The sequence below is a fragment of the Plectropomus leopardus genome, chromosome 13 (genome assembly GCF_026936395.1).
Source record: "Plectropomus leopardus strain MGB_pleo_1.0 chromosome 13, ASM2693639v1, whole genome shotgun sequence".
NCBI classification, from domain to species: Eukaryota; Metazoa; Chordata; class Actinopteri; order Perciformes; family Serranidae; genus Plectropomus; species Plectropomus leopardus.
The window spans coordinates 13,173,888-13,194,894 of record NC_142188.1 but is presented as its reverse complement, the minus strand read 5'-3'; the positions used below and the strand labels follow the sequence as shown (position 1 = coordinate 13,194,894).

The window sequence follows — 21,007 nt, the reverse complement described above, 5'->3', positions numbered from 1 at the left end:
ACGTATAAACACTTACTTGATGTTAGCCTGACGTTAGCTTAGCCCTGGTTCCCTCGACAAAAAGTCTATGATGATTTTTGTTTTGGATTTTGGATTATTGCAGAAAATAAGAACTGTGGCAACTAGTTGTTGAGCAAGATAATCTGGAAAAATAAACACAAGTTTTATGATTTTTGAAGCGTAAATGCAATTGCCAGAAGTAAAAAGCTAACATTCAGCTATTAATGAGCTATACCACAGTCATATCACTTATCGTCACCACCGATGTCTCATTTAGCCACAGTGTGGAAATCTCTTGAGCTTCTGTTAACCACAGACCTTATTTCAGACACCTAACCAAAAACCCACTGAAATAATCCATTGACTAAAAGACAAGGGTACCAGTAGAGCTAACAGGATAACTCATTTCCAGGTGTTAGGACTCATTCCTGCACCAGTCAATTGTAGTAAGTAAAGAGTTTTACCTTTTAGATGTCATAAATGTCACAGTGAAATGAAAATTGTGCTTTTATACTTTAATGGTTGTCTTACCAACATCTTTAGCTTGATGTACTTAGCTTAGCTTAACGTGAAGATTAAAAATCGGAGGTAACACTGGCTTAACGCAGCTCAGTCCAAAGTTACAAAGAAAATACATTCTAACAACTCAAAGGCTATTTTTGCAGCTCTTTTGTTGAGTATCTAACAGTTGTTTAACAGAAAATGAAACAAGATATTGAGGGCTAAGAAGGAGTTACTTTCTGTATTTGCTAACCATAGTGCCCGCTGCACATAATGCATACCAGAAGTCTTGTTGTAAATACAGCATGTGAACTTGTAAAATAAATGTTTTTTGACTCATTTCATTTTGACAGAAAAGTAGTCTAAAATGTTTTCTAGAGTTGCTTGTTTTTGGTGCCAAGACAGGCTTAACAGGCCCCTGTCCTGCAGACAGAAAAACCTGAAGAAATTCGTGAAAATGATTATAATTCTTTTTCATTTACAACTTGGTTTCAGGTGAAGTACCAGGCATGTCTTAAAATTAAGAAAAAGAAGTATTAACGTGTTATTTTGATCTCAATATTAAAAGCTATTAATGAATCTCCCTGATACTACCACCCTGCCTCTATAAAAGCTTCATAAAGTGTTTGTCTCTACAAAATCAAAACACGCCTTAAACCTCTCAAATGTGGTTGATCAGAAAAAAAAACACAGATTAAGATTTATTTGATATTAAAAGTCCAGGAATCATTGAGATGATCAGCTTTAGCATCCAGCCCAACAAGCCCTGCAGATGGGTTTCTCTTATATTTCGCAACCTTAAGAGCCATATTAGGTTTTGACCCTTCTTCTACAGTATTAGATCTAAATCAGTCTATATCTGAGGGCGTTTGGTCACTTAAGCCGTTTGTTGAGCAAGCTTAATATAACCTTTCACTCATGTGTTAACCCTGTTAAAGGCCTGGGGTTTTTGTGTCCTTGTTTTCATCTTCTGCAACACAATAGCCTCTATTTTACATTCTATACTTTGTATCATAGAAAACATTTTTTGTTATTGTGGTGATAACCTTGCGGTGAGTCAGAGAGCAATGTATCACAGCATTTTCCTTTCGTCCTTTGTGCAGACAGCCACCACCCTGTTGTAAGAAGTAAGCCGTGAGAGAGGATAGGTGTCTGATTAGGAGATAGGCGTGTGTAGACAAAACTGTTTTATACTCCCTAAATAACATTCGGTCTTTACAAAAAGAAAAAAACAGGCGTGGTGTAAAGTGCACGAATACAGCTCTCTAAACGGTGAAATTGTCATGTAATATCATCAACTGTGAAGTAACATGTAATTATAGCTATCAAATAAATGTAATGGAGTACAATATTTTACTTTTTTTTTCAGTATTTAAAGGGATATTGCTACTGCATTTATAAAGAAGTATAAAATTGAAATACTTGATTTCAGTGCCTTACCTTAGAATTGCACTGAAGTAAATGTACTTTTCACCACTGGTTAAGTATGTGGCAAACTTATGTCCCCCACTTATTGGTTCATGTATGTGTCTCTATGTTTGTCTGTCGTCCACAGCGTGAGCTCCACACCATGAGCAGAGGGACCACCCTCTTCTCCTGTGGATCTGTGGGTGGGTTTATGTCCTTTATCCTCATTTATGTCTTTCTGTTTGTCTTTCTTTGCTTCCTCTTTCATGCAGTAAAAATTCCTGTCCCTCTGCATTCACTCCAGATATAATGGTTAAGGTGCCATCCTTTGTCATAATAACATAATTTGATTATGTAATAGGTTAATGTATTGCCCCTTTAATCCCTTGATAAGTTGAACCATCAAAGTCAGCCACCCCCACCATAACCGTCTCATTGTTTATCCACTCAATCTCTCACTTCTCCCTTTCTCTGTCAGTCACTCATCCCCTTCTCATGATCAGGGTGCACCTGCCTCCACACAACGTTGCACACCACTCTCATGGGAGAGAACTGTAATTGAATATGCTGTTGCCTATGTCAACAATTTCCCCCTGGCTCTGTTAGTGTTGCAGTAATTACCCCCAGTGTTAAAAGACATGCTACTGTAAATTCAAGCCCAAGCTATCACTCACTGTCCCCTTTTTCTTTCAGGGGGGTGTTCGGGGGGTGACGTCACAGGGAGGAGCGTGGCGTACCGTTTCCACTGTTAATGTTGACATTAACATTGTCCAGCGTGTCTTGTTAGTCCAACCGGCACTTTGTCTCTTTGCTCTCAAAGGGTGGCCTTTTGAAGTTCATCCCTTTCTCCCTTTTGTCAAGTTGTTTTCCTAACATTCCTGTCAGGTCGTCAGTGTATCCCCCGTACATTGTTTGTCCGCCCAAAACAATGATTTCCGTCCACCAGCCTGTGAGAGAGCATGCCAAAATTAGAGACAAGCATCCAAAAGAACGGGTTTTTTGGATCACAAATATGCCCTTTTTGCCAAAAGCTTCAGTAGATTCACAACTCGATCTCTTTGCTTTAGTAGCTCAAGCCACTATGGCACTTTCCTGTAGGTATATTATCTCCCACAGCTGTGTGATAGACTGTTGTGTGCAGATGGTGAGACAGCTGGCAAGTCATATTGCTTTCCGAAGCATGTCTTCTTGACCACTTGACTAGTGGGAGTGACTTGCCAACTGCTTCACTGGCTGATTCTTATCGTAATATGTGGTCCATGTTTTAGCAGGTCTAAGTTTCAGAAGAGTGGATGTTGCTTGTGTATCTGCTGAATACCTCAAAAACATCTTTGTAATGTGAAGCAGTCAGATTTCATTGTTGATCTAGGATTTCATAGAAAATTGTAGTTTTTTGTCCACAGCTGTGGTGGTAGAGGAGACAGGAACTGGATTGTTATGCTCAGTACCATTATAACTGACAGCTGAGGTTTCTCTTCATGTCCTCAAGCTGTTTATGTGACAAATAATCAAGACATAGTGATCTTGTTGAGTCGCAGTGTTGGCCACTAAACCACACAGCATATCATACTGAGCGCCACAAAATTCTCCCCTAAAAGACAACCAACTTCCTCATTGTAAGACTTAAAAAAAAAAAAAAAAAGTGGTGTCCTAAATGCATTCAGAATCGAGTTTAACTTTTGTTCTTTTCATCTTGCTGTCAGCTTTGAGTACATTTACGCATGATGAGCAGCACTGGTTTGAACTATGCAGCCGCAGTGTTACTTCCTCTAGACTTAATCCTGTCATTCATCATAGGACAAATGATGATGACAAAGTGCAGTATAATTTTTTTTAAGACGTCAAAGCTCACAATTTACTGTTGATTTATGTGCTTAGCTGTGTGCAACTGCCCTCAGTGACCTTCAGTGGAAGTTCAGTTTCTTCCCCACTGCAGTTACAAGTCAATCAGCTTAAACTAACAACTGTTCCCTCTGTCCTTAAGCTTGATTCTATTTGTAGGTGCTTTTCTTTCTGTGTGGTTAAGTATTAAATGTTCCCTCCAGACTTTATTGACTTTCTTTGAAGCTAGAATTCATCATTCTGTGATTAAGCAGCTTGGAATCACTCCCAAGGCAACTAAATACGCCGGTTAGGGCAGTTTCGCCGGAGGCACCCATTAGAATATGTACAAGGCACACTGGGCTTTCAAACAACCTAAATAAACCCATCTGTGTCATTATTAGATGTTCAGAACAATGGCCAAAGTATTAAAAAACACCAATGTCTGCTAAAGGGGAATAAGGGGGGAGGTGGATTGATCCAGCAGGCACAAGACTTTGACTTAGGAAACTGATGTTTGTGTCTTGTGTGAAATTAAAACTCAACGTTGAGTTCCTTATTCACATCAGTCGTCGGTCATGTGAGTTGTTACATTAGTAGGATTGCAGTTGTTTCGTGATATACCATGGCATTAAAACTGAAGGTTGTCATACGGTGTGCATTTGCTTTCTACAATATTTTTTTCAAAAACTATGCAACTGGACAGAAAATCTCACCTGTGCTTCGCATCTCCTTTCCTCCTGCACTGCCTGTTAGACTTTTTACACAGACTTCTGTTAAAAATGTTTTTACATTTCCAATAAATATAAAGCATTTATGGAACCAAAAGAAAACCTCCTGTTTAAATTCCTTTAAGGGACTCTGTGACTGATAATGGTATCAGTAATTGTGTAATACCATGAAACTGTGAAATTGTGTTATTTCCTGAGATGGTTAACTTAAAAGTCTCATACTGTTGCAGCCCTAGGCGTTAGTCATGTCAGTCATTAGTAAAGTCAATCATTAGTCAAGTCAGTCACAAGTAATGTCAACCACAATTTTCCAATCCATAACCAAGTAGTTTTGTTGCTGCTGACCCCCTCATAGTCATGTAAGTTGACTCACGTAAGCAGACGGATGTGACTAATGTCTACCACGATCTTTTCCTAACCTTAACTAAATGGTTTTGTTGCCTAAACCTCACCACCAACCTCTTCTTAGTCACTTCAGTCAACTCATCTGACTCACTTCCAAGCCCTTCTGCATCATGACCTGCTGACCCTTCTGTGTCATACAAAGCAAAAGAATGCACCCAGCATCATTATAGTGGGATAATGGGATCATGTTAAATTAACCCAACGCAGGTTTTTCTTTTTCTTACTTATAAGACAGAGACATGTAAAAATGGGCAAAAGTCAATGAGAGTGAGTTTGTATGTTTTGAATTTTGCAGAGCCAGATAGGTGGCGGGACCTGGGGCAGAGCTGTGCCATCCAGCAGAGAGCTCCTTGCCAGTCTGGTACCAGTCTGGATGTCTGGGATGTGATGCCTGAGCCGGGGAGCTGGCACTGGACCAAGGAGCCAGGCAGCGCCACAGCAATCACCAGTCTGATAAGAGATCTCAGCCTCGGCGACGGCGGCATGATCACCCACCACACCCACACCTCATCCATCACTGCTCACTACACCACTACAGCTACCAGCCAAGCTCCTACGGCACCACCGAGCAAGCGCCAGTGTCGCTCCCTCTCGTTCTCAGATGAATTCAGTGGGTTCCGCTCATCTTGGAGGCCCCAAGGCTCCCGAGTGTGGACGACAGTGGAGAAACGCAGGTGCCACAGTGGAGGAAGTGTGCGAGGGGGAGGGGGTTTCTCCAGCGGTCATCTCCCCACCATGCAGCGTAGCTCCAGCTTCAGTTTGCCCTCACGCACCAGCATCCCCTCTGACGGAGCCCTGGACCTGCCATTCTTCAACCAACGACTGCCTCTCCATCCTCAATTCACTGCCTCTCCAGTCTCCCCTACCTCTCCCTCCTCGCACCATCACCACTCCCGCCATCACCACTTCCTCAGGCCCCTCTCCCTCTCCCACGAGCAGATCAGCTTGCCAGAGCTGCAGAGGGAGGAGGCGTCGGAGGCCAGCTCTCCAGACTCCACCCCAGAATTGGGGAGGCGAGCCAGCCTGAGAGCCAGGGGCACGGGGTGTCTCTCTCGGAGCAGGTCCCAGCCCTGCGTGCTAAACGACAAAAAGATTGGTATGAAGCGCAGGAGACCAGAAGAAGCCCAGGAGCAACGGCCCTCCCTGGACTTGGCAAAGATGACTCAGGTTAGCTGGAAATGTTGAACACATGTTGACACGCACAGACAAGCACACACACTCACACACACACTCACACAGTCACACATACATTATTATAATTTGACTCATTTCACAGAGTTTAGTATCAATTTCATTCACTGATTAAACTAAAATCAGCATTGGTTTATATCTAATCTCGCTTTAATGCTGCAAAATTTCCTCTATTGCCTTTAGTTACATTCTGGACCAAACACACTCACCACACAGACAAACACCTTTTTGTTCTTAGATCAGGGGGAAGTTCAGGAGATCCTCAAACATAACTGGGCCTGTCTCTCTCTGTGTCTGATCAGGGACTGGATTAAATCAAGCTGAATTAAGTTTTCAGGGTCGTCGGTCCGAGGCTTCAGGGCTAAGTGATCTCAGGCCTTACTCCATTCAGCTCAGGGAGTGGTGCTCACTAAAGAAGCATTCCTCATGTTCGGTCACGCTGCCTAGTGCCACGCTCTAGCAAGCCCGGCTCCAGTTTATCATTTCATTTACTCTGTTGGGTAAACAGCCCATCTGTAGGTTGGACCGCTCACCTTTCATTTGCTTCCTTATTCCTTATTTCCATCCGTCATAGACGGCCCCGGGGATGGCGTTCTTCTGTAGGACAACCTGGAAGTTAACCTAGCTCTGATTCCCTGGTCCAAAAGCGCTACCACTACAAGGCTGTAGACGTGTTTGGCACAGCTCGATGTGACGACGTCCATTTAGTCACCTGTTAGCAACCATCTTTTTTAAGTCACATAAAGGCTTCAGAGTTCACCAGGATTGGGATGTGTCGAATGAGAATCAGCTGTTAAATATGAATATTCAATTATTTGTTTTGTTTTCATAAAGTTTTTGAAGTTTGAACAGTGCTCAGTGGGACATTTAGTGTGATAGTGGCTTTTTTGTGATGTAGTCAACAGGCTAACGGCGCTAACAGGTCAAAACTGATCGCAAATGTGCAACATTTTTTTGTCAATACTAGATGTGAAACAAAACCCAGAGACTTTGTCATATTAAGTTTCTGTGAGCTGTAAATCCATTACGTCTAAGCAGAGGAGAGAAGATAATGTTATCTCCAAGCCTTACAGTGCAGAGTCTCTTTTTCTCACTCACTTCAAAGCAAATTCTCACTGCTCAACTTGAAATCTCAGTCGACTGAGGGGTGTCTGACTGCTGATTCAAATCTCTGACTTTCAGGAGGCAGCACTAACTGCTTCATCTCTTTTTTCCATCTCTTGTCCACTATCAGGCAACTACCAAATGTGATTAGTAGCGAGGATAGTTTGGATGCACGGAACTCTGATTTTCTTTCTCCATGACAAGTTTGTTTGTTGTTTTGTAAGGTCAGAGAGGAAGCAGTGGAAAAGCTAGAGAGTATGACTGACCCCTGGACAAACCAAAACCCAAAATAGAACCGGAGAAGTATTTTAATGACATGTACTGTTTTGATGCCTGGCAGCACTCTGATGTTTGTATGGAGCACAGAAAAATCTTGATGTTCTACATCCTGATTTATTATTCATTCGAATGCTCTTGATATTGGGCAGAGAAACTATAGCAACAACAGCTGGCACTGATAACAACCTGCACTCAGGTATATTCCACCTTTTCTGCTCTCGTATCGTTGATATTTCACGCTAGAGCCCTCCTTGATTACACCTCCTGTCACGGAAATATTGTCCCTTTCCTGTTCTCTTATTAGAAAGTACCATCAGCGTATCCCCCTACCCCTCCCTTCCGTTTCCCAAAGATTTGTGTTCCCAGCCAGTCACCCTCAGGACCCAGCCAGGGTTGGATCAACAGGGCTTTGGTAATGGAGCCTAGCGAGCATGTTTCCTCTAGTCATGCCAGCTGCTAAGAGGGGAAAATCAAGCACGATGATCACACATATACGCACACATGGAGTCAGTTTTACGTTACCGCTGGCTCCAGCAATGCTCAAATGCAGAAGCACACCTCTGCTGCAGATGATTGTAGAAAGTCTGTTCTGATCGGTTAACAGGCAGAGTAGCACCCAAGGGTGTAATAATTTCCTGAGAATGTAATGACATCTGAAAATATAATGAAATTTGCACTTAACTGGATTTGAATATGTAATTAAATCCAATAAAGAAATAATTTTACCAACACTGTAATAAAATGTAATGACGGATATTCACATTTTTACTTTAAAATCTTATTATATTCTTTGGAATTTCTTACACAACGCACAGGAGAACTAACTTTGGTGACTTTGCCTACTACATACTGTAAATCATTAGGGATGTAAAATGTACCCAGAAAAAAGTGTTAAAGTAGTGGTTCTCGACTTTTTGGGTCAGCCCCTGCGGTGAAACTAGAAAATCCATAACTCGTTTCCCATTGGTAGTAATATTAGTTCATACTTTTTTGCCTAATTACAATGTATTAGTTGCCATCTGTTTGTAAATTTCAGTACAGTTTACTTATTCGAAACGTGAAATCAGCATTAAATGTCAGTGTCATGTAACCATCTGAAGACATTAACAGTTGTATAAATTTTGTGTGCCAGCACACTTCACATTTCTGAGAAAAACACCCCATCTTTTATTTTTCATCATATTTTATTACATTATCAGTTTTGAAAAAAATAAAAAGTAATATTTCATTACCAGTTAAAATGTTATTTTAATATCAGTCAAGACATTTTATTACATTAATGGTCAAGTTACTACATTATTGCAGGGTTCCCACCGTCATAAAATTCCTGAAAAAGCAATGAAAATAGAAAACAAAATAGGCCTGGAAATGGTTTGGAATTAACAGAGTATTATAAAAAAGTTTTTTGAAATACAATGTACATATGTTCGTAAAAATATCTAAACATATCCATTAAACCAACATATGCTTAACAAAAAATAAGTGCATACAAACATGTCAAAATTCGGATATAAACACACACCAAAAAGGGGCGTGGCCTTTGCATTTTGCCCACAGGCTCTATTGGCATATACACTTAAATGTCTTACAAGCAAGTAAAGTTAGCATGAGAACCAACAGGTTATTTTTGAATGCATGGGAGTGTGCGTTTAATTGTGTGTGGCTGTATTTCTGTATGGGCCGACACGTTTCAAACTACTCAAAACAAGTGGTTGAAATGGGGTCAAATATTATGGAAAAGTTGTGAAAATTCATTGGTAAAAATGCGTGGAAACCCTGCTACTTGGTTTTATTACATTTCAGATCAGGTTAAGCACAAGTTTTAATACGTTTTTAGGCGCTGCAGGAAATTATTACATTATTGGGTGCCACAAGCAGACCTGAGTCATGTACATAGGTGAATCTTTTCATAATCTACTGTTACTGTTTACTTTCTCACTCTCTTGCATGCCGTGAGTGAGGAAAGCAATCAACGAACCAGCACATAGAGCGTAATTTAGAGCACATTTAGTTACTTCTCTTTCTTTCCCCTCACTACTCAGATTTAACTTCATTTTAGTCTCCTTGTCAATAAAAAGGCTGCATCTAGTGTACTCATGAACCTAAACAAGCAGGGCTGTACTATATCACGCTGACTTTAATAACTCCCTGAAGAAGATTGAAGATTCACGTAGTTGTCACAAGTTAAAGAGGCGTTTTGTCTCAGCGAGAGCCGAGGGAAAGCTCTAGTTGCTGGCAAACTGTCTGGAAAAGGAAGTGATAATGTGGAACCGCAGGGCTGGTTACAACCTGTGTCTGTTTACCGTCAGAGAACAGATGAGATTTTACCACCTCTTATGGGAATTTGGCTCTTTCTGTGATTTGTGGAAGGGATTTGTACCTGCAGTCATAACTGTCAGAACCACACTTCTGGTATTTTTTTAACTTCAGCTGTTTTGGGGCCAAACTGGATGTGTGAACTGACCGCTGACACTCGATGTGATTTAAGTGACGCTCTTTCTCCTTTTTCCCTTGTCCTTATGTGCACACTTTTTCCCACTCACACCCTTCATCGCAGCTCTCTCTCCGTCCCACTCAGCCGAGCCTTAGGGTGTAAATAGAGACCTATTCCTTCTGGTCACACCTACACACACTTGCCACATCCTTTTTATAGCTGTGTGTAGATGAATAATAAAGTTCACGTGAAGAAAAACAAAAGTCTTTGGGTATTTGTCACAGTACCCAGAGGTACTGTACAATTTTTTAAAAATTTGTTGGACTATTCAAAATGCAGGAGGTCATAAAGTCTGCTGGAGTTATGGGGGGGTTAAGGATTGTGAGGGTCAACATATTACAAGTCCCTCGGGTGTGTTGTCTGTGGAACATGGTGTAATTTGGCCTCTAGGTTCCTCAACCACGTCAATGAAGGCGGGTGTGAATTCTGGGGATGCATGTCATGCTAATCGGCTACCGTAGGGATTTACGTGCGACCACCCCCCAAAATTCCTCGAATGTCCTCCCCTGTCAGCCACATATATCAGTTCACTCCTCTGTCCACTGCCTCGTCTTTATCCATGACTGTCCATAAACCTTGGCCCTTCATAGTTTTTTCATAAGTGGGTGTAGCGAGCTGTCACACGGGGAATGTTATCTCTTGATTCTAGGTCACTTTGCTGAACGATTGTTGACGCAGCTCACACTTAGAGGAAATGGCCCATGTGACGCCAGTTTCATTTGTATTGTTTTATATGTGAATCATCTCTCCAGTTTGCAGAAAAGTTAAAGGCGATCTTTGGCTTAGCTGTGTTAGCAGCAGAGGTGGTAAAGAGGGCTTGTTGAGCCAGTGCTTAAATGTGTGTGTCAGGAGCAGTGATGGAAGTACATTTACTCAAGTACTCAAGAATTTGAGGTACCTGTACTTTATTTGAGTATTTTATTTTCATGCTTCTTCATACGGTTACTCCATTACATTTCAGAGGACAGTATTGTACTTTTACTTCACAACATTTATCTGACAGCTTTAGTTAATTTACAGATTATGATTTTTGCATAAAAACCACGTTATAAATTAAATTACCAGTTAAATGTTAATACAGATACTGTTGTAACAATTAGTTGATTAATCAATCAGCGATTCACAAAAAAAATAATTCCCAACTATTTTGATAAACATTGAAGTCGCTAATTTCTTTCCTTTTTTTAATAATGTAGAGTTTTGGGGGTTTTATAATCACTTTTGTTTATAATTTTCAGCTTTGAGATGTTTTTTTCTTTCTCTATTTTTTTTTACATTTTGTAGTTTTTTTGAAGTTTGGGGTGTTTTCTTTATTTTTTATAATTGGGATTTTGTGGATTTTTTCGTCTTCTTTTTTAACAAATGTTAAATTTGGGGAGTTTTTTTCTTTTTAATAATTTTGCGGTATAAGGTGTTTTTTCCTATTTTTTAAAATAATTTTGGGGGGTGTTGAGGATCTGCATTGGGTATGTTTTACTTTTAAGTCTTTAAGCACATTTTCCTGAGTATACTATACTACTAAATTCAATGCAGGACTTTTAATTGTAAAACAGTATTTTCACAGGGTAGTATTAGCACTTTTACTTAAGTAAAGGATCTGAATACTTCTTCACCGCTGGTCAGGAGAGAAATGGTAGTGTGAAGAAAGGGAAAATTATTTCTGCAGGGAAGCTGGCGGACAGACTCCTCGCTACTCCTCACTCCTCTCTGTTAATATTTCCTCTTTGGCCCAAGTTTGAGCCACTCCGCTCTCCCCCTCCTCTCTCCATCTCTCCCCATTCCTGAGATGGCAGACATGGTGATCATAGCTGAGCGTCAAGCCCCTCAGGCTCTATGGGAACACCTAGGTGGGCGTCTCGAGGTGCGGCACGGCGCATGTCGTGTATAATGACATGTTGTGACTTGTCCCGAAGGTGCACTGTAAAGCATCACAAACTGGCCGTCACCACTGCGTGTTCCACCTTTGATGAAACTTGTTTAACATTTTTCATCTTTGCACCTATCTGCCATGCATTCTCTCTGCGGTACAGTCAATGCCAGACAAATGCACACACACCAAAGCAAAAACAGACAGCAACACAGATAATTGATGCAATAGTGTACAAATATGTAGTCTGGCTGTCAGGAATGAGTTAAGTTCTCCTGTCGTTGCCTGCACCTCTGCCCTCTCTTTTGTTTTACAGTTGTTTGCTGTTGGAGGTCTGTTTGCCTCTCTTCCTCACAGCCGTTTGTGGCTGCATGTTGTTTATCTGACCTAATTTCCTCGCGGAGCTAATCCAAAGAAATATACTAATGCATTAAATCTGTAAATAGAGTGCATAGTAAAGTACCTGCATGTGTTTTCTTTAAGTGTGTACACCTCTTTGTGTTTATTGTGCGTGTATGCTTCAAGTTCATAGCAGGACCTTTGCCAGAGTACTGAGCAGGGTGTTGTTTGTTGTTTGCCCTAATTATCAGGAGGATATTTGCCTAACCTCTTGGCTTGTGCATGTGCTTCTCCCACAGCAGCTGCCTTTTGATCCCCATGTTGTAGATTATGTCGTTACAGTGGAAGTTCTGGTTGTGTTGATCGTTGTTTGGAAGTATGGATAACGTCAGACAGAATATCAGTCATAAGAATAAAATGGGCTTTTATTTTATGACTTTGGTGTATAGTTGAATAAAAATGGAAAAAGTAGGCTAACTGTTACAAAGGTTTCCATTATAACATTCTCTGTTTTTAATGCTATTTAAGGCAAGTGATCATGAGTTAAGTGTCACCCTGTCGGACCACATTTTTGTGTCTTCAGATTTGATTAAATCAGTGTGGCATCATGATTTGTCAGGTGCTGTTTTTTGGCTGTGTTGTAGACAAATACTAGAGTTACTCTTCTTCTTTCGCATTTCCGGTGAGTTTCCTGCCCGGAAAACTGTAAGGAACTCTCTACCAAGTTTGGGCTTGAGACTTAAAAAAACAAACAAAAGGCCTGCGTTACTAAAAGGACATGTTTGGTTTGAAAGGAGTCATTGTTGATAAAGGTTTGTGCTGCAAGCCACTGTACTATTGTAGGAAAGTTACATATTTTGTATTAGAAAAGCAGATGCTAACTGCAGCGGTGCTCACCTGTCCACCAGAGAACAGACCGTCTCTGAAAGACAACTAAAAATTCACTCCCGTTTTGAACAAGCTTTGTCTGCTTGGCATTTTGCCTCACTTTATTTGATTGTTTTTAGGCCTGTGTCTGTGATTTTTGTAGCTTCCTTTTAGATATGTGCTGCCACTATCTAGCTGTTATGTTTTTATAAAGTCCTGACCTCACATGCACCCTGTTTTTAGCTGGGGGCTACACGCCCATAAACGTCCAGTACACACAAAATATAAAAGGGTGAAGGGTCAATGCTGAAAAATACACAGACACACACTGCTAGTGGGTCAGAAGTGATGATTGAGAAGGTTTATTTCTGTAAGTTTATACATTGTTTTTTTCCAAGGAAAATTCAGCATAGTATACTTTTCAAGGAATACTGTACTAGATTTTACAGTGGCTCATGGAAAACAACCAATCAGAGCAGAGGAGTTTCACTGCTCCTGAACTACAGTCATACTGTCAAACCAGGCAGCGCTGATCAAATATGACTCAAGAATATGTTACTGCGTTGCCTATTTCTCACCTCAAATGTTTTCAGAAATATATTTTAGTGTTCTGTTTAGCTGTTGAATGAGAACATTTTGCTACAGCTAGTTGACAGTGCTCAGTTTTAGGCTCAACTGTTTCCAACATGGCTTTACAGCTTAACAGTACACTAAAATATGTTCCTGAGAATATTCAAGGCAAAAGATAGACAATGCAGCAACAGACTCCTGAGTCATATTCGACCAGTGCTGCTTAGTTTGACATGACTGACATGACTGACGGCTGCGTTCAAGACTCGTTGGCTCTGATTGGTTGTTTTTTCGGGTGTGTGTCTGTGTGTGGTAGATTCTCTCAAATGCCATTCAAAGCAGGTTATCTGTCTCTTAATAATGTCATAATGTAGTGACAGCTTCTGCAAATGTGACAAAAAAGTTATTTTTATAAAATGTAACAACTGCACATTTGAGAATTGCAACTTTAAATGGCTGTTTATTGTAGTCAGTAAGTGACTAGATAAAGAAAGTTACACAACTCTTGGTTGTGGTAATGGGTTATGTGAGAAGTGACAACACGTGGTTAGAGAGCCTACATGTGCGTAATGGTGAATATAGTGTGTGTGTGTGTGTGTGTGTGTGTGTGTGTGTGTGTGTGTGTGTGTGTGTGTGTGTGTGTGTGTGTGTGTTTCATCGGGGTGGGGGTGTGCATAAGTGAAAGACAAAAAAGCACACAGGCAAAGCTGGGTACACAGCAGAAATCTAACCCTGCTCCCCCAACCTAAATTGCCACACCCACACAAATCCCAGTCGGCCTAAGTAGATTTTATAGAAAGCACATTGTGGAGAAGCGGCCTCACCCCCTCCTCTCTCCCTTCCTCTCGTCTCCTTCTCTGCTCTGATAATTAGTAGTGGGGTAATACCAGGGGTTGAGCAGAGAGAGCGAGGGCTCAGAAATCCCCTTTTCCACTCCACTGGGGTAACTACAGCGAAAGGCCTCCTCCTCCTCACATGAGCACCTCAAGCGTTTGCAGATGAGGTTTCCTGCGTTTGAGCTGCTTACATGTAAAGTTAATCTAGCAAGAGTGAGCGAACCTTTAACTCAGACAGCCAAAATCCTGTGTTATAGTTTTCTTAAGGACCGTGCTAAATCAGGGCCGGGATAAAAAAGCGAGCGCACTAAAGTGAGACTTAAGAAAGGGAGACTCCCAGCTCATTGTAACAGGAAAAGCAATGTCCTGACACACTAGGGAACATTAGAGGTGTCTGTCATGTAAGCTGAGGCTCTATAGAGAAAACCTCATCTCTATTCACCTCCATGCCTCCAACATCTGCTGCTGGGGCACTCCAGAGATCATTAACCCCTTCACTGCGCTGCACGGCTGCTTTTCTTTGTTGCAGGGAGGAATTCAGGGTGGAAAGAGAGCATGAAAGACAACTTTTTAGTGAATTAAATCTCTCTAAGGTCAAGTGTTGACAGCAAAAACGCAGTTCACAATCAGATTCTCTCCAGACTCTCCAGAGAGTGCAAAATATCGTAACAACTATACAAGTTTTGGTTCCCAGTGTGTGTTTCACAGTGATAAATGGGCCTGGAGCACGGTTTGAAACACGACACCTTTGTGGTTTGCAACTCATCTCAATGTTTTGTGTGTTATTTTTGAACCCAGAAAATTTGGCGTATGTTCTCCGACTCGTGTTTACATGTTCACATGCCGCCGATGAAAGAGAACGCCAGCTTTTGGCAGCCCGAACTGAAACCCAATTTGACATTCTGGAGAACCCTGAGCTTGAATTCCCCCCCTGAAAAACCCCTCTACTTTTATACAGGCTCCCACAGTCATGAACAACCTTGAAAAGTCATGGAATTTCACAATTACATTTTCCAGGCCTTGAAAAGTTATGGAATTAGACAAAATCATTGAAAGTTTTGGAAAATTCATGGAATTTTCTTTCGTAGAATGAAACATACACATTTTTTTAGTTTTTTTTCTGTGAAAAGCTTATTGGTAAAAGAAAAACAATCTTGCCTCATATAAGAAGTTTGTTCAACCTTACTCCCTCTTAAGTTTAGCCATTGTTAGCCATAGATTTACCTCCTTGTGCATTTAGTTGAACCGCCAATCAGAGTGGTTTCATTTGACACAGAGCTCTGATTCAGTGTGCTGAATCAGCTGAAATAAAGCCGACAAGGGTCGATGAGGGCCAACATTGCGGGACACGCTGCAGCGACAAGGGCCGCGAGCACTTGCACCCAGCCCATTCCGGGCAATTGTCGGCTTGTTGTTCCACAGCCTTAACATCTATTTTCGCTCTTTGTCTCCTCTACACAGAAGCTTCAGACCTTTCAGAGCTTGAGCTGTCCTGGATTCTCCGCCACCGACGGCTACCAGTCAAACCTGCCTCCTCCCACCGCTGACATCTCCGGCCAACCAGACTTCACCGCTGTGTCCGAACTGGGGCTGGAGGCCCGGCAGGAGGTGGCAATAGACGACGAGGAGGAGGATTCATCCTATGAGGAGCTGGATAGCGACTCGGCTTGTAGCGTGGACTCACGGCCCGGCTCTCCTGAAGGCATCGTGGGCGGCAAACGCACCCTCTGGAAGGGTGATTGCGGGACACAGAGGGACATTTTCCAGCTGGGGGGAGAGCTGGATCTTGACCAGATTGAGAGAAACTGAATATTTTATAGGAGATTTTAAAAGACTGTGTCTGCGGAAAGTTATTGGACACTGATGATGTACGGAGAGATGGCTATTAAGGAGGACTGTGGGGGGAAAAGAGTGGAGGAGTTTTGACAGGGAAAGACAAAGAAAGTGATATAGATGATGGATTAAGTATGTTGTGACCAGCTGCCTTTTTGATGACACATTTGCCTTGAACATTCGTACTGTTTGAATCAAAAAGCAGTGACCTTAGTTGTTTTTTTTTTTTTATTGGGTTTTCAGCTTAACTCAGGAGTAGGAAAGTGAGGGTTAGTCTTATAAAAAAACCTCTCAGCCCCTACTGTCTTTTCAACCTGATGATCTTTCCAAAGTCAGCTAACCTTAAGTTTGTAGTACTGTAGCAGTAGCTGGGCGCTCCTGTATGTCGCTCTTTTTTTTTTTTTTTTCAGTGAAAGTGGGGCATAAAGGACGAAGCAAAACCGTAAGAACAGGAAAAAGTGTCTTCACACAGACTTACCCATCTTTTGTGCGCACATGAAAATCTGATTATTTGCTGAATGTAGGCTCAATAAGCTTTGTGAGGAGTTTGGAAAATGACAGTGCCTTCCTTTGGATGCTTGCTCCCCTGGTTCTCTAGCCTCAATTGAAGCCACCTTTTCTGACGTTTTGTAGTTTCTTAATATGCAAAAATTGTATATTTGAATTAAACACTGAATCTCAAGTTTTCAGTTCTAATATCAATGTATATTTTTCTAAGTAACTGTTTTTTATGAGCTGTTTGTGAAGGAGCAAGAGTACGAGGCCTTTCTTCTAACAGGATGGACATGAAATAAATTTACAACCTGCACTCATATGTCTGGTTTAATTAATGATTGCTTTGTGCTTTTAAGCAAGATTTCTGTTTCACTTTGTCAGATCAAAGGTCTGAATAAGCTGCAAAGTTTCCAGATAGTCTTTAGAAGTTGTGCTCGCTCCCCCGTGCTCACTTCCTGCATCACATTTCAGAGACATTTTACTGAAGCGTACTCATTCAGACTGCATTGTTCTGAATGTCTGTAGATGCATTATGTCTTTTTTGTTTATTGAGTTAATATTCTTTTCAGTATCTAATTACAGCTCTGGCAGAATACAGCAAGTTAGATAAACATCTGTGTAATGCCCACTAGCCCCAAATAAAATAGCAGGAAGTCTAGAGGTGGAATATCCCTGGCCTGTAACCCAGCAGTGACCAGCGGAGGTGATGTCAGGAGAAAATGTCCCGGGACCTGTGAGGCAGACAGACAGAAAAGTGTGTTCCTCCCTGGGATTTCCGATCATGTCTCTCTAATGTCTGTCCAAGTCACTGAAACAAACTCAAAGCACCTGCCACCTTTCAAAAGACCTATTTCTCTATGTTTAACCCTTTAAAAACTGAAAAAAAATGATCTTGATTTCTTTCAAAAACATGCAAACAAGGCTATGAGCAATTTAACAAGAAGTGGCCCAAAAAATAAATAGCAAGAAAATAAGAGAATAAAAACCAAAAAAGTAACAAGAAAATGACTCCGCAAAAAGTGCTAAAAATAAAATATTACCTTCTATAACACCGTTTTAAATACATAATTATAAGAAATTAAAATATAATTTTCCGGACATTTTCCTTTTTTTAATAATATCTAATAATCTTCCCACAGCTAATTTTCAAGTCATTTTCTTGTCACTTTTCACTCATTTTTTATAATTTGCTGGACATTTCTTGCCAAGTTACCCTTTTTCCCATATTTTCAAAAGAAATCAAACCAATTTTCTCAGGTCCCAAAAGCTTAGAATGCTTGTTTAAGCCATCTGAATACAACAAACTGATGTCACACAGGTTCCAAAGGGTTAAACAGCATTAAAAGCTTGTGCCGTTATCACTATTGCCCACTGGGGAGGGTGACTGCTGACATAAAGTGATAGGACAGATTGTTTTTCCAACACGGGGAGGAAAGCCCTGGCTGCAGAACAGTGTTTACGTCCAAAACAGGATGTTCCAGCCAGTTGCAGCTTTTCCTTCGATCGTAGCCTTGAAGGAAGCACTCCGACATCTCAGCGCTGAGGTGTTGTCTTACACAGACGTACAGCACATACTCATTCGAAGGCCCTGAAATAGATACTGAGTGTGTCACCTGGTCTGGGAAAGTTTATCATTCTCATTATGTGAGAGTTTCTCTGTCTTTTCAGATCTCTTGAGAATTTTTAATATGCAGATTCATTCAAACATTGGTAATACTTTTATACTTACATTCTTAAAAAAATATTATTGACTCTCAGGAAGACAAAAAATGAATGAATTCTAGCAATTCACTGACATATAAGTGAGTCCTGTTATTTCTAACCCGTCCTGACCAAAATTAAAATCAAAATTGAAACCAACTCCCCACCAAAGTGCCCTCAAACAATATTATTCCCAAACATAGTTCATCATAGTTCATTGTCTGTGTGAGATGACAATTTAGAGAAAGTTGCAGAACTTTCTCTAAATTGTCATCTCACACAGACAACATGTAATGTTGCAGTAACTGTAGTAGGCTTAACTTTAGGTCAACATGGATAAAACAAAAAAAGAACACAACACCCATCAACCCATATCAGAAATAATTAAATAAGAAAATACATTACTAACAATAATAATCAGAAGAAGAAAAGGGTTAAGAAAAAACTAAAATAAATAAATGTGATCTTGAATAGCTTTCTTCCCTATAGTACTTTGCAATAAAAAAATAAAAATAAAATAATATGGATGAGTTGATAAAAAAAGACAGAAGTTTCAGATCTGGAGGATGGAAAACAGGCTTGCACATCTGTTCACACCTCACTTTTTTTAACTTGACACAAAAAAGCTGGTAACTCACAATCTCATCGCCATGAAAAGCAGTCTGGTTGCACACTGCACTCAAAGGTCAGTGAACTACACACACAAACACACATTTCCTCTCTGACAGGAAGTGGCGGGCTACGCAGGGGAGAGAGTTAATATCTGAGGTAAAAAGCACTATAAATAGGGAGCATTGTAGTTGTGGCTGGCAAACATAGACATTTGAGACAGGGAGACGGGAAAAGGGCCATGTTACACAAATTTACAGCACCCCGGACTGCACAGCCTCGATTACATGTGAGAAAACATTGGCCGCATTTTCAAAGACAGCTGTGTTTTACGCTGTCAGCAAAATCACTCGAACTATCCTGTGAGAACTTCAGAGGAGGGCAGAATACTGACATCGCTTTTTCTCGGCCTTTTAAGGATATTCTGTCACAACTAAGTGACTCCTGTGTGTCTGCATGGGTGCGATTTTTGTTATTTTTTTCCTCTCACTTTTGTGTGTTTGGTGTGTGTTGGGTTTGTCTTTCTTTTGTTCCTCCCCACCCCTTGTCTGCACTCCTTCACTCTACACACCTGGTGGCACTCATCAATCTACACACCTGCCTGCAATCAAGCCTGCAACCTACAAGAGAGCCAGCTCTACACTCATTTCCTGCCAGGTTGTTGCTGAACACAGTTTGTTGCAAGTAAAGTCCAGCTTTGTTTCTTGCCTTGCCGATTTTGGGTCTCAGTCCCAAGTATGACATATTCTGGCGCTTATGTCCAGCTGAGTGGAGATCATGCATGCATCTTAGCTTTAGAGGAATGTTTTTTTGAAGATACTGATACATTTGATGATCCTAAGCTTGTATTTGTGTTTGGGATGAAGGTTGAGCCTTTTGCTCAAGGGAACATTTACATAGTAAGGGCGGTCAAAAAAGAACGTCAGGGGAGATGAGACATTGTTTAAACTGTAAGAGAGCCTGAGAAGAGCAAACAAAGAGCCCCAATACAAAAAACACTTCAAACTTGTATTGTAAGTTTTGAATATCAACAAGATAATTTACTAAGAAATGGATCTGTCTTACGTTAGGCCATGTTGATCTATATGAACCCTCCTCTTAGTGTGTGCACTATTTATGTCTCTGCTGCTTTTGTGCGCATAGATTCCCTCATTAGTTGAGATAATTCACACATTGCCCATCACTCTGTCTTTTAACGTGCATGTGGTTAAGTAATCATCTGAAAATGTCAAGAAGAAATGCTTAATGTTAAATAATGGCAAATAATGTGTTGGTAATCACAGAAGGATTACTGACTGGGCATATGGGGCATACACTTAGGGGCCCAAAGTATTAGGGGGCCTCTCTTGCCTTCACCAGCAAAATGTCACTCAAATTAACATACTGACCAGGAAGAGACTCAAAAATGAAGAGGTGCAAAAGAACTGCAGTGACACATAATTATTGCGAAAAAGGAAAAAGGAAAAAGGGCAACCACAAATAGACCCAAAACGACCAAGGAACGAAGAGTCACAAAACAACAACAAAGAAAGACACAAAATTACTACAAAACAGGCAAAACAACTACAAAGACACGCAGAACAACCAAAGAAGACACAAAATGTCTGCAGACAGACACAAAACTACCACTAAGAGATGCAAAAAAACTCCAAAGAGACATAAAATAACTCCATAAAGGGGCAACACAACCACAAAAGTCACAAAATGAACAAAAAAAGACACATAATTGCCTCAAAGTGACACAAAACTATTAACAATAGAAACAAAACGATGACAAGGATATACAAAATTAGCCAGAGACACAAAATAACAGAAGGATGTGACTATAATGGCTACACTGACACTCAAAAAATTGAAAAAAAAGAGGCGAAACCATCACAAAGTCAGTGTGTCTTTTTCCTATGTGGAAGCAGTGGGGTTTTTTGCATATCTGTGCCCAGGGGCTCATTCTCTCACA

The 21,007-nt window shown here is 40.8% G+C and overlaps 1 protein-coding gene across 1 annotated transcript in view; it reads left to right on the top strand.

Moving 5' to 3' along the window:
* The window catches only part of LOC121954661 (protein FAM53B-like), a 30,669-nt gene extending 13,616 nt beyond the window's left edge, over positions 1-17,053 (top strand). Inside the window, exons 3-5 of the mRNA XM_042502311.2 lie at positions 2,057-2,111; positions 5,161-6,032; positions 15,874-17,053. Of these exons, the coding sequence (XP_042358245.2) occupies positions 2,057-2,111; positions 5,161-6,032; positions 15,874-16,221 (1,275 nt within the window). The 3' untranslated portion in view covers positions 16,222-17,053. The remainder of the gene's footprint in view (positions 1-2,056; positions 2,112-5,160; positions 6,033-15,873) is intronic.
* The last annotated feature ends 3,954 nt before the right edge of the window (positions 17,054-21,007 follow it).